This window comes from Globicephala melas, chromosome 9, assembly GCF_963455315.2.
Source record: "Globicephala melas chromosome 9, mGloMel1.2, whole genome shotgun sequence".
Taxonomy (NCBI): domain Eukaryota; kingdom Metazoa; phylum Chordata; class Mammalia; order Artiodactyla; family Delphinidae; genus Globicephala; species Globicephala melas.
In genome coordinates, this window is record NC_083322.1 from 89,434,603 (window position 1) to 89,449,573 (window position 14,971).

The 14,971-nt window shown below is 37.9% G+C and overlaps 1 protein-coding gene across 3 annotated transcripts in view; it reads left to right on the plus strand.

Annotated features, from left to right (window-relative positions):
* The first annotated feature begins 1,155 nt into the window (after window positions 1-1,155).
* The window catches only part of BCAP29 (B cell receptor associated protein 29), a 40,393-nt gene continuing 26,577 nt past the window's right edge, over window positions 1,156-14,971 (plus strand). The window contains exons 1-5 of one of the 3 annotated variants that reach the window (XM_030834424.2): window positions 1,156-1,215; window positions 1,680-1,786; window positions 4,976-5,076; window positions 10,629-10,779; window positions 11,900-12,035. In XM_030834424.2, the coding sequence (XP_030690284.1) occupies window positions 1,695-1,786; window positions 4,976-5,076; window positions 10,629-10,779; window positions 11,900-12,035 (480 nt within the window). In that variant the 5' untranslated portion in view covers window positions 1,156-1,215; window positions 1,680-1,694. Of the gene's footprint in view, window positions 1,221-1,451; window positions 1,472-1,679; window positions 1,787-4,975; window positions 5,077-10,628; window positions 10,780-11,899; window positions 12,036-14,971 lie in introns of those variants that run through there. The other 2 variants (XM_030834425.2, XM_060304813.1) reach the window with 2 other exon arrangements.

Below are 14,971 nucleotides of genomic sequence, written 5' to 3' on the forward strand. Positions count from 1 at the left end.
TCAACAGTTTGGGAATATTAAATAAATCCTTTTTAACATAAGCACCATGTTGCCATATTTTTTTTTAAGGCACATTCTGTGCTTTCATTTTTCAATTAACGGATCTTTAAAGATAACTGGCTTTTTCATTAAATATGAGTATATATTAGCAAATAGGGAGCTATAGCCAAAACTTAGTGATTTTTACGTTTGTAAATTAACTCTGTTACACCAGTGTTCTGAGGACAGCAGCATTATTAAAGTAAGGTGCACAGCCGTTCAAGGAACCAGTGTAGAAAGGCAAGGAGTTCTAAACGCCTTTGATTTTTTTTTTAAGTTGCTTATGGTTAATTTATGTTGTCTTTTTTTCTTTTCTGTGTAATCAAGTATACTTGTGGTAAGAGAAAGCACTGATTTAAATGTGTTTTTATATTCAGTAACCACCTCTTGTTTTCACCATTTGTTTAATCTTCCCAAAATAATCATCTCCAGGAGAATACTTTTATGTGCATTCCTTATACATTGTTAATATTGGTGGGAAAATCTTTAAAATTTTGAGTGTTTTCACGCAATTTGAAAACCTGGAAAAAAGTAATTGAAAGAATATACCCATACCCACGTTGTTCTTTCCAGTCAGTCCCCAAACATCACCCGAAAGTGTACTGCCTCTTCCCAGCGCATGGACGAGAGTAGAAAACGTCACACGAAGTGTATGTTGGACGCTACCTATCCTCCTACATTCTCCGAACAAAATGCGGCACAACCAACTTGTTCTGGACAACGAAACTGTGCCTACGGTAAAATACAAACCAGGAAAGTAGTGTTTCAACCACGTTCACTGAGTGTGCAGCACCCTATCTAACCCTCCCGCCCCGGCGCCACTCCTCGCCGCGGACTCCAGCAAGCCCTTTCAGAACGTCGGTTAAGCTCACCCCTCCCACGCAAGCCACACTTCATTAGAAATGTTAAGTCCGCTCCCCAGAAGAAGTTGCACTTGGGAACCCAAGCAGCGGATCTGACCCTCTAATCCACCACCAATTAGAAAACAATTATTGCTAATCATCTTGTTCGCACGCCTGCCACGTCGCCTGGGACCGGCCCCCGAGACCGGAATTGGGAGATGGAGCCTGCGGGGCTGCGGGTGGGGGCGGGGCGCGCTCCCCTCCGCCCGCCGCGGCGTGTGACGTCCCACGCGTCGGCGGCCGCGGAGCAGCGCGGGGAGCCAGGCGGCCTCAGGTGGGGTAAGGCCGGGCGGGACGTCTGGGGGCCTCGGGCCCCGAGGCGGCGTGGAGCGCGGGGTCGCACCGCACTCGCCGCGGTGGGACCGCGGGGTGGGGTCTGCCCCGCGGCGCGTTCGCTGGGCGGGAGGTCCCCCGGGCGCGGACGTTAGCAGAGGCTGGCGTTAGGCTACTGACGCCGCGAAGCTGGACGGAAAGCACTTCCGCGGTGCCGCTCAGGCCTCCTGGCCAGTTCTGCAAGGCTCGCTGGGGAGGTGCAGACGCCGGCCTCCGGGCCCACCCTCGACCCGCTCCCTCCCCTCCCCCAACTCCCCGCCCCGGGTCTCTGCCGGGCGCCTCCAGTTGAGGGGAAAGTCTGATTCCATAAACCTTCTGGCCGGAAACCTCGCGCGCTGGGGGCCTTTCCTTAAACTGAATTTTCTTGGAAAGGCGGTAGGGTGAAATAAATGTTTCTCTATTTAGGTGTGAAGAAAAAAAATGACACTTCAATGGGCGGCAGTTGCAACTTTGCTTTATGCTGAAATAGGACTCATTTTAATCTTCTGTCTACCTTTTATTCCTCCTCAGAGGTAGGAAACCTCCCAAGCGTTACAATAATAAATATATGATGAGCTATTTAGACGGTTTAGTGTGTTAACGGAAAAAGTTTTCTTAAGATTAAAAAGGTTTCAGTGCTGTTTATATAAAAGGCACTGTTCAGAAATAAACTCAAAAACCAATTAGGTAATATATGATGACCATATTAAAATATCACATTACATAAAACGTTTTATTATATGTACAAATAACTTTTCCACCTCTCTTCTATAGGAAGGGCCTCGTCTTTTCTGTTCTTTTGATTGCAGATGTAATAAAGCAATGGTCATACTTTTGTCACCTGTCTTGTCGTTAGCTTTTACCTTCGTTTTATTGCCCTGAATTACAGCAGTGAACTTAAATAAAAGTAAATGCGTAAGTGCTGTTTACAGCACAGCATGATGCAGAAATGTTTCGGTGAGGCAGTGGAATGACCATTTGGAAACTTAAGCCAATAAATGATTCTTAGTTTTGGCCTTACATAATTCATTAGTGTTCGTTTAATGGCAATTTTACCACTTTATCCTCACACAGAATTAATATATATTAAACGTACTAAATATGAAAAGTATCAGAACCATACATTAGCATTAGTTCCTTAGTAAAGCACCTTCGAAGGACTTCCAGTACTATTTCGATCGAAGCCTTGGCTCACTTTACCCCTGTAATAACCCACTTATTAGGAGTTCAGTTTTACCTCAGGACTGGATAGTGTGAATGATAAAATACACCTGTATAAAAATGTTGCAAGACATTTGTTCACATAAAAGAAAATAAATGAGACCTAGAGATAACCCACTGAAATTTAGTAAGATTCCTCTACCGGAAGAGACTTAAGAAAGTTTTTATCTTGACTCAGGGTCCGGTAGTCTTCTGTTTTTGTCTATCAGCTGTAGCATCACTATTTTCTTTCTTACAAAAAGAAAAATTGAATTGTTATGTAGGAAGCGGCCTTTGAGATGATTTTATTCAACCCATTCATTCTATGGGAAAGTGGCCTGACTGAGGTCATCTAGCTGATCTGTGGCAAATTCTGGACTAGAATCTGCCTTTCAGTCTAGTGCTTTTTCTGTTCCATCACCCTATCTCTTATCCTGTTGATTTTGTTTCAAATCCTTACTAATACCCTGTTAAGCTTTTTGGTAATACTTGCAACAGTAGAATCCTATATTCAAGAGAAAGATGTTATTTATAAACATCTGAATTATAGATAAGGCTTAAGAATTTGCAAAAAAATTTTCTTTGTCAGTTGATCTCTTCTCCATCAAAATCGTGCATAAATTATGGATTTTTTTCCTGCCAAATATAATTTTTTCCTATCCTGATCAAGTATCTGTTAGATTTGTGTATATGTACATACATTATATAAATATATCCTCATGGACAAATATACTTAAGAAAAATATGTTATATGCACACAGATAATTTACAATATGTCCTTAACGTGTGTATCCACATCATTTTTTACCTTTCATATGTGTAATCACCATAGTCTTCAAGGAAAAGTCTTCAGTCTTCATTTAATTTGGCTGTCCACTTTTTTCTCACATACCCGCTGGTTAAAGACACATCTCAGAGATCAGACAGCCTGGGTTTATATCCCAACTCTGCAAGTTACTGTGTGCCCTTGGGCAATTTATTTACCATCTCTGGCCAGTTTCCTCATCTGTAAAATGGAGGTAATACTAGTATCCACCTCATATGGTGGTTGTGGAGATTAAATGAGCTAAAACATGTACAAGTGCTTAGAAGGGAAGTATGGTAAGGACTCTATATAGTAGCTATTATTAGCTTTGCCTTGAATGGAGCCTTATTATAAACTGCTCATTGTTCCGTGTAGGGGGTCTCTTTTGTGTTCCCTTTGATACTGTCAATTTACTTGAAATGTGAATTTACATTTGGACCTAGATCAAGGTATTGCCACTTATGTTCTCTTTCTTAAAATACAAATCTTTGTAATGTAAAATTTGAATAGTATCCTTGGATGGAAGCATAGAGGCAAAAGAAACTGCATTGATATCAATCTCTGTCTCCCCCAAACTTAAGGTTATTAGAGTTGTTTTCAAAACATAATAAAGTAAGACCTTTTTTTTTAAGTTGTAAGAATTTGAAATTTACTTAAGTGCTTATTACCGTTGTATGTCTCCTCTGGACTCAGTTAATGTGTTACTCATTTAAAATGCCCTTGTGCAAAGTTTGTTACCCTTTCAGTTGTGTGATGGATTACTTTGTCACTCTTTGCCATTTATAATCCATGCTTTCGTACCTCTGTGTCTTTGCTTATACTGTTCATTCCATCTAGACTATTTCATTTTTTTTTTAAATTTCACTTTCTCAAATATTGATCTGGGTGGTAATTACATAGGTATATACACACATAAAAGTCCATCAAGCTATACATATATTAAATATATATACACATATATAAATTTATATATTTGTTTGTTTGTTTGTTTTTTGTTTTTTGGCCACGCTGCGCTGCTTGTGGGATCTTAGTTCCCCAACCAGGGATTGAACCCAGGCCCTCAGCAGTGAAAGCTCTGAGTCCGAACCACTGAACCGCCAGGGAATTCCCTTTCACGCTACATATTTAAGATTTTTGCTCTTTACTGTGTATGTGTAATACCTCAGTGATTTTTTAAATTTCCGTATGGTAAAAGTAGAGAAACATTTTTACTTGGAGTAGATGTTGAAAGCGCATGTATTTTTTTTTCATTATTAAAATAAATAGTGCAGAGTCGGACCTCTTACTCCTGAAATGTTGTTAATTGTTAGAACAATAGATCTTTGTTATTTCTGAGTTACTGTCCTGATTATATATATTATGATATAAAGTGATAACTTCTATCAGCAATTTAATATTTTACTATAAGAATTCCTTTTTAAGGTTTTGATCATGTACATTTGCTTTAAAAGTTATTTTTACTTTAGAATATTTAAGCCACCAGACAGAAGATAATCAAATGTCAGATTATTATTAAATTTGAAAGAGGTTGTTCTTTATTTCATGAGACATTCTTATTGGTAAGAATTGATAATTCTCTGGTATGACATAAAAAATTAAATTTCTGTAATTCTTTTCACTCGCTGCACAGTTGCCAAAATGTTAATTCAGTATTTAGAAAGTATCTCAAAATGTCCCTTTGATTTTTTACACCTGATGTAATTATATTGCTTTACAGATGGCAGAAGATTTTTTCATTTAGCGTCTGGGGTAAAATTGCAACTTTCTGGAACAAGGCTTTCCTTACTATTATAGTCCTATTGATTGTTCTGTTTCTAGGTAAGTATTAGATTCCTCCTTTGACTAAGCTTAACTCTAGTTTTTATATTATTATTAAATGTATTCATTGATTTTTAATTAATTAAGTTGGTGTTGCCATTAGTATACAGTTGACTTTATATTACATAGTATATTGATAGTGTATGGAGTAGATAATTGATATATTGATAAATAGTTGATAGATATTACTGTTATATACACACAAGCATAAATTGCAGCAGAGTGCAGTGCTTCTTAATCTCTTTTCTGTTGTTTTAAGATTTCAATGCAGTGATGCATAGCCTAGTTTTCAGAGTTACCAGTTATACAGTCATTTGTTATTTTGGTGTCCTAGGCACCCAGGGGCTTAGCTCTTAGGGAGGCAAATAGAGGAGTAGAATCACTAGGACCTCAAAAAGAGTTTTAGATGCAGGCTGTGAATCTTGATTGGATCCTGGTTGAAAAACAACAACAGCACAGATATTTAGGGACTACTGCAAAAATTTGAACATGGACTGGTTGTTAGATAATCCTAGGGAATTTCTGTTAACTTTAGTTGTGATAACAATGTTATTATTATAAAGCAGAAGTCAGCAACCTACAGCCCGCAGACGAAATGCCTATTTTTGTAAATAAAGTTTTATTAGAATATAACCATGCCCATTTGTTTATGTCTATGCATGAACAACTGCAGAGTGGAGTAGTTGAAACAGAAACGGTGTGGCCTAAAACATTCACTGTTTGCCTTTAGAGAAAAAGTTTCTCTAAAAAGTTTCACACCTGTGACATAGGAGTATGTCCTTATGCTTAGGAGTTGCATGCTGAAATATTCAGAAGTGTCATGATAGTTACAACTTACTTTCAAATGGTTAAAAAAAACCAAGTAAAGCAAATGTGGCAAAATGTTAATTGTTGAATCTAGATAGTGGAATATGGATGTTTATTGTACTAGTTTTTCAGCATGTTTGAAATTTTCATGATAACAAGTACCTTAGAAATTAGAAATCAGAAGTAGACTTTTTTTTGTTTGAAGTGGAAAAGAATAGCTTTATTGCTTTGCCAGGCAAAGAGGGCCACAGTGCGCTAATGGCCTCAAAACTGTGCGTCCTGACCTGGATTGGGTAGTGAGGAGTTTTATAGTAATGGTTCAAAGAGGGCATGATCAGCTCGTGGACATTCTTCTGACTGGTTGGTGGTGAGGTAATCGGGTGACAGCATCATCAACGTTCTGGTTCCAGCCGGTCTGGGGTCTACGTGCTTGTCGGCAGCATGCAATTAGCTTCTTCCACTTGGTTGGGGTTTCAGTATCTCAAAAACGTGCAGATTTTTCCATCATTTCCCCTTTTGATTGTAGGTCTTTCAGTAGGAATCACTGATGAGCAAAATATCTGCCTCTTGATGCCAGGGTGAATTCAGCTTCTTGCCGTGGGTGCAGATCATGTCCCTTGGTGGTAGAACTCCTTTATATTTGCCCAGATGCTGGTGGAGGTATTGTGACGTCCAGACAAGACTTTTCTCTAAAAGTAGACCTTTAAGGTTCTTATCAAACTGGAAATTCCATGAATCGAAATAGTTACCATGTTTTTTAGAAGGAGTAGCTGAGCTCAGAGAGATTAAGTAACTTGTCTGAGATCACCCAGCTGCTTCTTGGCACTTCAGTTTTTGATACCCATTGCAGAGTGTATTTTCCCTCAGAATTCCCTCCGAGTTGTGTTGTGGGTTAGGTAGGTTTTACAGGGGCCATAACCACCACGTATGCCACTGTCTTATGAGAAAATGTTTTCTCACATTCCATATTACCAACCTCTGGGGTGGAATCCTCTTTATAAACCAGGATTAACTGGTGTGAGAAGGTATGAGTAGGTAATTGTATCAGGGTATGAATGGGTTTATGCCTCATTTCAAAATGTATTTGTCTCATGGTAAGTTATTAATGTTACTGATTGAATCTCCAGCCATAGAAGAAATAACACCAAGCGAGTAAAAAGCAATAAGGAAAACAGGTACCAACTTTGCCATCAGCTAACTAAATGACCTTTGGAATGGCATTTCACCTCTCTGAGTTTGGTTTATCCATTTGCAAAATAAAGGGAGATAGCAAATAATCCCTGCAGCTCTTGCTATCTCTAGAAGTGTATTGTGACCTTCCAACTCTAAAATTATCACAAGAATTTCTACTGAAAACTGCCACATATCCATATAAGGAAGGGGAACTTTAGCCAAGCTTCTTTTGGTTACATATATCAGAAATGAACTTCAGCTCACTTGAGCAAGAAAGGGGAACTTAAAGTAAAATACAGGGTTGTTCCACAGCAGCCCAGGGAAGGAAGGAAGCCAGACTCCTAGGAACTGAAGTGTCCTTTTCGTGTCCCTGCATTTCTCACTGGGTCTACTTCACATCTCTACAGACTCTGATACTCTGTTCCCACGTCAGAAAATAGGTACCATACAGCTGCCAAGTTTTGTCAATCTAGCGATATGCAAGGATTAATTAGCCATTTCTTTTTTTTTTTTTTTTTTTGTCCGTGCTGCACAGCAAGGCATGTGGGATCTTAGTTCCCCTACCAGGGATGGAACCCATGCCCCCTGCATTGGAAGTGCAGAGTCTTAACCACTGGACCGCCAGGGAAATCCCTAACTAGCCATTTCTGAATCCCAATTCCAATTCTAAGGGAAAAAATCTGATCAGCTAGCACCAGGTATCCAATCCTCATCTGAGAAGCTATGGCCAGGGGCAGGGTCACAGAGCAGAATCATGACTGCTGGCTGGAGCCTACATCTGTGGGCAGAGGGAGTAATTAATTCCCAGAGAATAGGAACATCATGGATGGTTAATGCAGGAGCTTTAACCATGGATGGTAAAGACAGGCAGATAGGGCCTTATCCGTGAAGCCTCAGTGTTTCCATCTCAGAACAGGGGGATAACACGTACTTCACTGAAGTGTCGGAAGGATAAAATGCAGTTACATATGTAAAGTACATAGTCCGGTGTTCTCGTCCACTAGAACAACACTGGTGTAAGTAATGTAAACCCAGTAGGTTTGAATTACTCAAGCTTAATTCATCTTTTATTTTGGATTTTTTTTTCTTGTTGGTCTAATAAGGTAATTATTACAAGGTGTTAACATTCCTAGAGCCAATACTAACTGAAAAGTGTGTGTGCATCTGTGTGTGTTTTAGCACGTTGGAATAGGCAGAAAGGAAGTAGGAAACCCAGGAGAATATGTTTAGTGTCAGCACAAATGCATCTTGGGAATTTGAAAGCGTCCACAAGTGATCCAAAAAAAGACTATCTCTGTGTGCCTTATAGAAAATTGACTTTGTCACACCCTCCCTTTATTGTTGCCCCCATCCCACTTTTCATACATGTTCTCTTCGTTATTATGCAAGCAATTCATTCTACAAATGGGTTTTTATGACTATTTATATTTATTCTTTGATAGTGCTTAATCTTTAGCGTTTCTGCATAATGGATCCAGGAGTATTGTTCCTGTTTAATTGCCAATGAGTAATGATCTTCACAGTATTATGAATTATTTTTATGAGTTATGTTTGGTTTATTTTTGTTTTGTAGTGATTGGCATGCTCTTACTATATTGAGGCAATCTGAGAAATAACTAAGCCGTGAAAAAGAATGAAATCTTGCCAGTGTGTCAACATGAATGGACCTTGGGGCATTATGCTAAGTGAAATAACTCAGACAGATAAAGACAAATACTGTATGAACTCACTCATATGTGGAATCTTTAAAAAAATAAAATCAAGCTCATAGATGCAGAGAACAGATTGGTGGTTGCCAGGGGTGGGTGGTGGGCAAAATGGGTAAAGGGAGTCAAAAGATACAAGCTTCCAGTTATAAAATAAATAAGTCATGGAGACGTAATGTACAGCATGGTGACTATAGTTAGTAATACTATATTGCATATTTGAAAATTGCTAAGAGAAAAGAAAAAAAAATTCTGTAACTATGATGATGGATGTTAACTAGACTTGTGGTATTTTACAATATATACAAACATCGAATCTTTTTTTTTAATTAGCAAATTAGGAATAGAAGGAAACTTCATCATTCTGATGAAGAACATCTACAAAAACCTAGAGCTAGCATCATCCTTAGTCAGATGTTGAAAGTTAGCCCCATAAGATTGGGAACAAAGCAAGGATATTCACTTTCACTATTTTTATTCAATTAAGTAATAGATTTTCTAACCAGGATAATAATGTCAACAAAAACTAGAAAGCATAAAGATTGCAAGTTAAAAAGTAAAACAGTCATTTGCGGATGACATGATTGTTTATTTAGAAAATCCTAAAGTATCTATGAGAAAGTTACTGTGTCAAAGAAATATAGTGGCATCAAAAAATACAAGGTCAATATACAGAAATGAAGTGTATTTCTATGCTATAATCAATAATTCAAAAATGAAATTTTTGAAAATTCCTTTTATAAATATACCAAGAAACCTAAAAACCTTACAAAAAACTTTATAAAAAGATGTACAAGATCACAACGCTGAAAGCTACAGAAACATTGCTGGAAGGAATTAAAGAAAATGGAAAATAAAAATATCAATTGGAAAACTCACTATCATTGCAGTGAAATAGCACTTCATACCGACTAGGATGGTTATAATCAAAAAGACAGAAAATAACAAGTGTTGATGAAGATGTGGAGAAATTGGAACCATCATACTCTGCTTGTTGGAATGTAAACTGGTACAGCTGCTTTGGAAAACAGTTTGGCAGTTCCTCAAAAAGTTAAACATAGAGTTACCATATGATCCAGCAATTCCACTCCTAGGTATATACCAAGAGAAATGAAAACTTATGTCAGTACAAGAAGTTGTACGTGAATGTTCATGGCAGCATTATTCTTAATAGCCAAAATGGAGAAAATCCAAATCATCTCATGAATGGATAAACCAAATGTGGTATATCTGTACAATGGAATATTTTTCAGTCATAAAAACTAACAAAGTGGACTTCCCTGGTGGCACAGTGTTTAAGAATCCGCCTGCCAGCGCAGGGGACACGGGTTTGAGCCCTGGCCTGGGAAGATCCCACATGCCGCAGAGCAACTAAGCCCGTGAGCCACAACTACTGAGCCCGCGTGCCACAACACTGAAGCTCACTGCCTAGAGCCCATGCTCCGCAACAAAAGAAGCCACCGCAATGAGAAGCCCGTGCACCGCAACAAAGAGTAGTCCTCGCTCACCACAACTAGACAAAGCCCGTGCGCAGCAACAAAGACCCAACACAGCCAAAAAAAAAAGTAAAGGATAATAGTTTGCCATGTAGCTAGAGATTAGACAGTGCAGTGATGGTAAGTCCTAGATGACTAATAAAAAAGCAAAATACTGTTAACATTCAAAGTTTACCAGTATCCACTTACAGAGCATCTGTTTTGAGCATGGTACCCTCCCATGTATTGTAGAGGAAAGACAAAAAGAGAGTCCCTAGCTAAAGTCCACTATCTAACAGTTAGGTCAGTTGTGCTAAAACTGCTTCCCGTTTTAATAATAACCTTATATTCTTAAAAGCCAAAAGTAATATTCCCTCTTTTTCTCTGATAGATGCTGTGAGAGAAGTAAGAAAATATTCCTCAACTCATGCCATTGAAAGCAGCTCAGCCAGCAGACCTGCTGCCTATGAACATACACAGATGAAACTTTTTAGGTCTCAAAGAAATCTTTACATTACTGGATTTTCATTATTTTTCTGGCTGTAAGTTTTTTAAAAAGCACAATTTAAAAACATGATTTGTGTTTCTCTTTCTCATTTTTTCTACCTATACTATAGTTGTTTTTTTTTTCTGTACTATTTAGCATACTAACGTCTTTATGAAAGAACTCAGATGACAGATCCAAATAACAAATAATAATTGTGGCTTGTAGGTTCTATAGGCCCATAACGCCCTGCATGATCTGGCGCCTGCTGCTCTGACGTGTACACCACGTTCCAACCACACTGCCCTTCGCTGCTCATTCATTCATCCATTCTTGCAACAAATATTTATTAAGTTCCTGTTTTGTACCCTGCTCCTTACTGCTTCAGGATCTTCCCACCAGCTTTCCCTTCTGCCAGAATACTCTTTCCTTCCCTCTCTCCCTGGCTAACTTCTACTTTAGCCCCTTTCTCAGGAAAGCTGAGACCTCTGACCATCATTCCCCCAAAGTAGGAAGGTCTTCCGTTGTACACTCCCATAGAATGTGTAATGTATATGCTTTTCTTTCAAGTGTCATTCGTGATTGCAATTAAATACTGTTTTAATTCTTGCCTTCCCAAGTAGAACCTAAACTCTGAGAGCAGGGCCTCTGTCTTGTTTCCTGCTATGTCCCCAGTGCCTGGCACAGTGTTTAACACTTAGCAGTTCCTGAGGAAATATCTGCTGAATGAATAAATGAAGATAACGATTACTACTACTAACAAAGGAAGTTACCTATAAGTAGAAGTGAATGAGCAGTTTTTAGGTTTGGCCAGCCTCACAAAATGCTCTTTAAATTTTTTGCTGAGGGGGAAAAACTCTTACTGGCCCTGCCACACTGTCTGGAATTCTGTTTCTTCTCGTCCTGGCCAAAGGCCTCTACAGAGAAAATAAGTAAATTAATAAGTAGCACTGAACCTGCATTCCAAATGCTAATCTTCTAACGAAGATTCCAAAGAAATGAGACACAGGCTTGTTTTGACTGGAAGACTTGAATTAAAAATATATCTTCCTTCCGTAAACATCACCTCCCTCCACCACACCCACACCTGAAGGGGAGTCGCTGGATAATTATTACTTAAAGTCACAGTTCCTGGTGATTAGTTGCACACTACTCTGACATTTTTTTCATTTTCTTAGAGTGTTGAGACGTCTGGTTACCCTTATTACTCAGCTGGCAAAAGAGCTGTCAAACAAAGGAGTACTTAAAGTTCAAGCAGAAAATACTAACCAGGCTGCCAAAAAATTCATGGAAGAGAATGAAAGACTAAAACGGGTATTTAAATTTTCTTCTTAAAAACTGGTGTAAGTGTTATTGGTATTCCCAAGGGGTGGTTTATTATTTTTCAGCATCAGAAAGAGCATTTTCATAATATATAAGCAGAAAATGACCATAAATAACAATATTCTACAAAATTATTGTTTCAGAAGTATTTTATTATCTTTAAATTTGTGTGTTCTCACAGTTTCCCTCCATAGTAGATTAATGCCATTGGACCTACTTCCTATGATTCAAGGAGAAAACAGTATTCTGGGAATACGAATTTTAATTCCTTCATTACCATTAATTTTACATTATAACCTAAAGCAAGTTCTAATAAGTCTCTATTATGTTTCCATTTCCCTTTCAGTTGAATTCCTGTTGGTTTTTTTGGTGTGGTTTTTTTTGTTGTTATTGTTGTTTTCTTTAAATGATGATTATGTAGGAAGCAGACGAAAATAGTTGATATAGATTGATGACTGCATATAATATTTTCAGTTTCTAATTTGGTTATGCTGTTGATAATTCTTCTTTGAGAACCCTATGCTGTCTTTCCCTGGCTACTCAGGGAGAGTGTAAATGAGATACTGATGTTTTCCATGTTAAGTAAAAAGAAGAACGAATGGAAAAATGGAAGATACAAAATTACTTTGGGTATTTTTTTCTTAGGTTTAAAATTTAGGAGTCAGATCTCATAGCTTGAGTGTTTTCAGTTCATTTTAAGCCCCATAAGTTTTCCTAATTCTGCTTCTTAGAAAAAAATAATCAGTGGAACCTTCAGAAGTAAAACAACTTTTCTTGAAGAAAGAATTCCTAGCATAATGCAATAAGATTATCTCCCTATTATAAATTAATGAATTACAGTCAATTATATATTACATCAAATTATATTTATGTAAAAAGTATTGTGATCCTAAATTCTAAAGCCCAGCCTCTTACAGAAAGAACTATAAGCATCACCTTTCATCAATGCTAAATGAGTTAGCTGTTACATAGTACAATATAAATCTTTCTAAAACCTATGAAATAAGTCAAAACTCATTGCAAAAAAAATTTTTGATACTACAGTGTCATGGTCACCTATTCAGAAACCCATGTTTTACTTATGACGTCTACCTTATTTTTACTACAAAAACAGGATTCAAAAATGTCTCTTTGGGTAGATTATAACCAGCATCTTTTAAGGAAACTTTTAGAGAATAAGCACCGGTTTATATTTTTACTTCATTTTGTTCTGTTTTGAAAAAGCATTGATCCATAGATGTCATGTAACTTTCCCGTTGTCATAAATATAGGTCTGGAAATCAAGCTGTCGGTATTTCTGTATTCAGAAACAAGCAATATACGTCACTGTAGTGTTTCAGCAGCACAGTCAGCCTTATTTTGTACCTTAATATTATTTGCTTCATTTTCTATCCTTTGATCTCATTTCATAATGGTAAAAACGAAACAAACCCCTCAAGGCTTTTATTAATATATGGTGGCTAAACTCAAAAGCACACAGCCAGTATTTGTAGACTTACCATGTACCGATCTTGATTTACCATGCCTATCATGTTAAAGTAGTGAGTTGTAACTACTAATAGAACACTGCTTTTTTCCTCTTATTCTTGAACTCCAAGAAAATGGAAAGTGTTTTTGTAGTTTTGGTACTATGATTTTTCTCATATATACCATAATTAATGTACTTAAATTAGTTTTGTCCTTCAGAAAAAGCACGTCCCTCAAAGCATTTCTTTTGGGATTGTTTTCAGAACCAGTTACTAACTTGCAAGGAAATTTATTTCATGATTACTGATTCTTTGATCCGCCACAGTGTCTCCCTTTTTTTGTTCTCCTCTCCTTTGGTTCCATGCTGTCCTGGTTCCCTGCTTCTGCATATCTGTGGCCCAGTCAGTGGCCCTAGATCATAAGTGCATAGATATACTGGGCTAAAGCGAGTACACAGTGGGGAGAAAGTTTGCAAGCTGGATAAAAATACTGTCAGTGCCCAAAGTGTAACTGATTAACCATAGGTCAGAATGTCAAAGATGACTTCTACTTCAAGATACTTCATGTAGGTTTTGAAATACCAGCTGAGGAAGGATAAAATTGCTAAAACATCTCTTCGTTCTCTATCAGAGATACATTATCTAATGGAAAGTGCATTACCCTGAAGTCCAAAAGACTTGGGTGCCAGTCCCAAATCTACCAGTAATTAGCCTTGTGACCTGGGGCAAGTCACCTCATTTGTTCTGGGCCTCAAGTTTATAACATAATAGCTAACGTTGTTCACATGCTTCACAGTAAGGTATTAACTCTTTCAATTGTTGCAACAATGCTATGAGGTTGATGCTGTTAATATTTGCATTATATAGATGAAGAAATGGAGGCACAGAAAGGTTAAGCGACTTGCCCAAGATCATTCCACTAATAAGAGATAGACCTAAGGATTGAATCCAAGCAGGCTGCCTCTAAGATCCACACTCTTAACCACATTGTTCTGTGACCTTCAATCGTATGCTAACCTATGAAAGGACTTGCAGATGGTGCCTGGGACGCATTTCTGTTACGATATTCAGTTAATGAAATAATTATGAAAGACCAATTAACTTTTAATTTAACTGCTTTAGTATAACAACAGTGACAGAGCTTTACTTCTTACTTGTTTTCTTCCCAGCCACTTACCAAGGTGGGATAAGGTGGGTGGGACAGTGAACATGTGTATTATTGTAGCTGGTAGCTATTGAATTTCAGATTCCAGGGCTCTTGGTCTTTCTCCAGCATCAAGTTACACAAAATAAAGTTGAACAAGTTGACAGGTGCAGTAATGAAAGCTTATTTACAAGACTGACACCAAATGCAACTTTTCCAAGTCAGTGGCAATAATAATTCAAGCAGACAGGGTAAACATTCCTGTAACTCAGTCGTTCTCTTCCAATTTGGGTAATCACTGGAGGCTGTGTTAACTG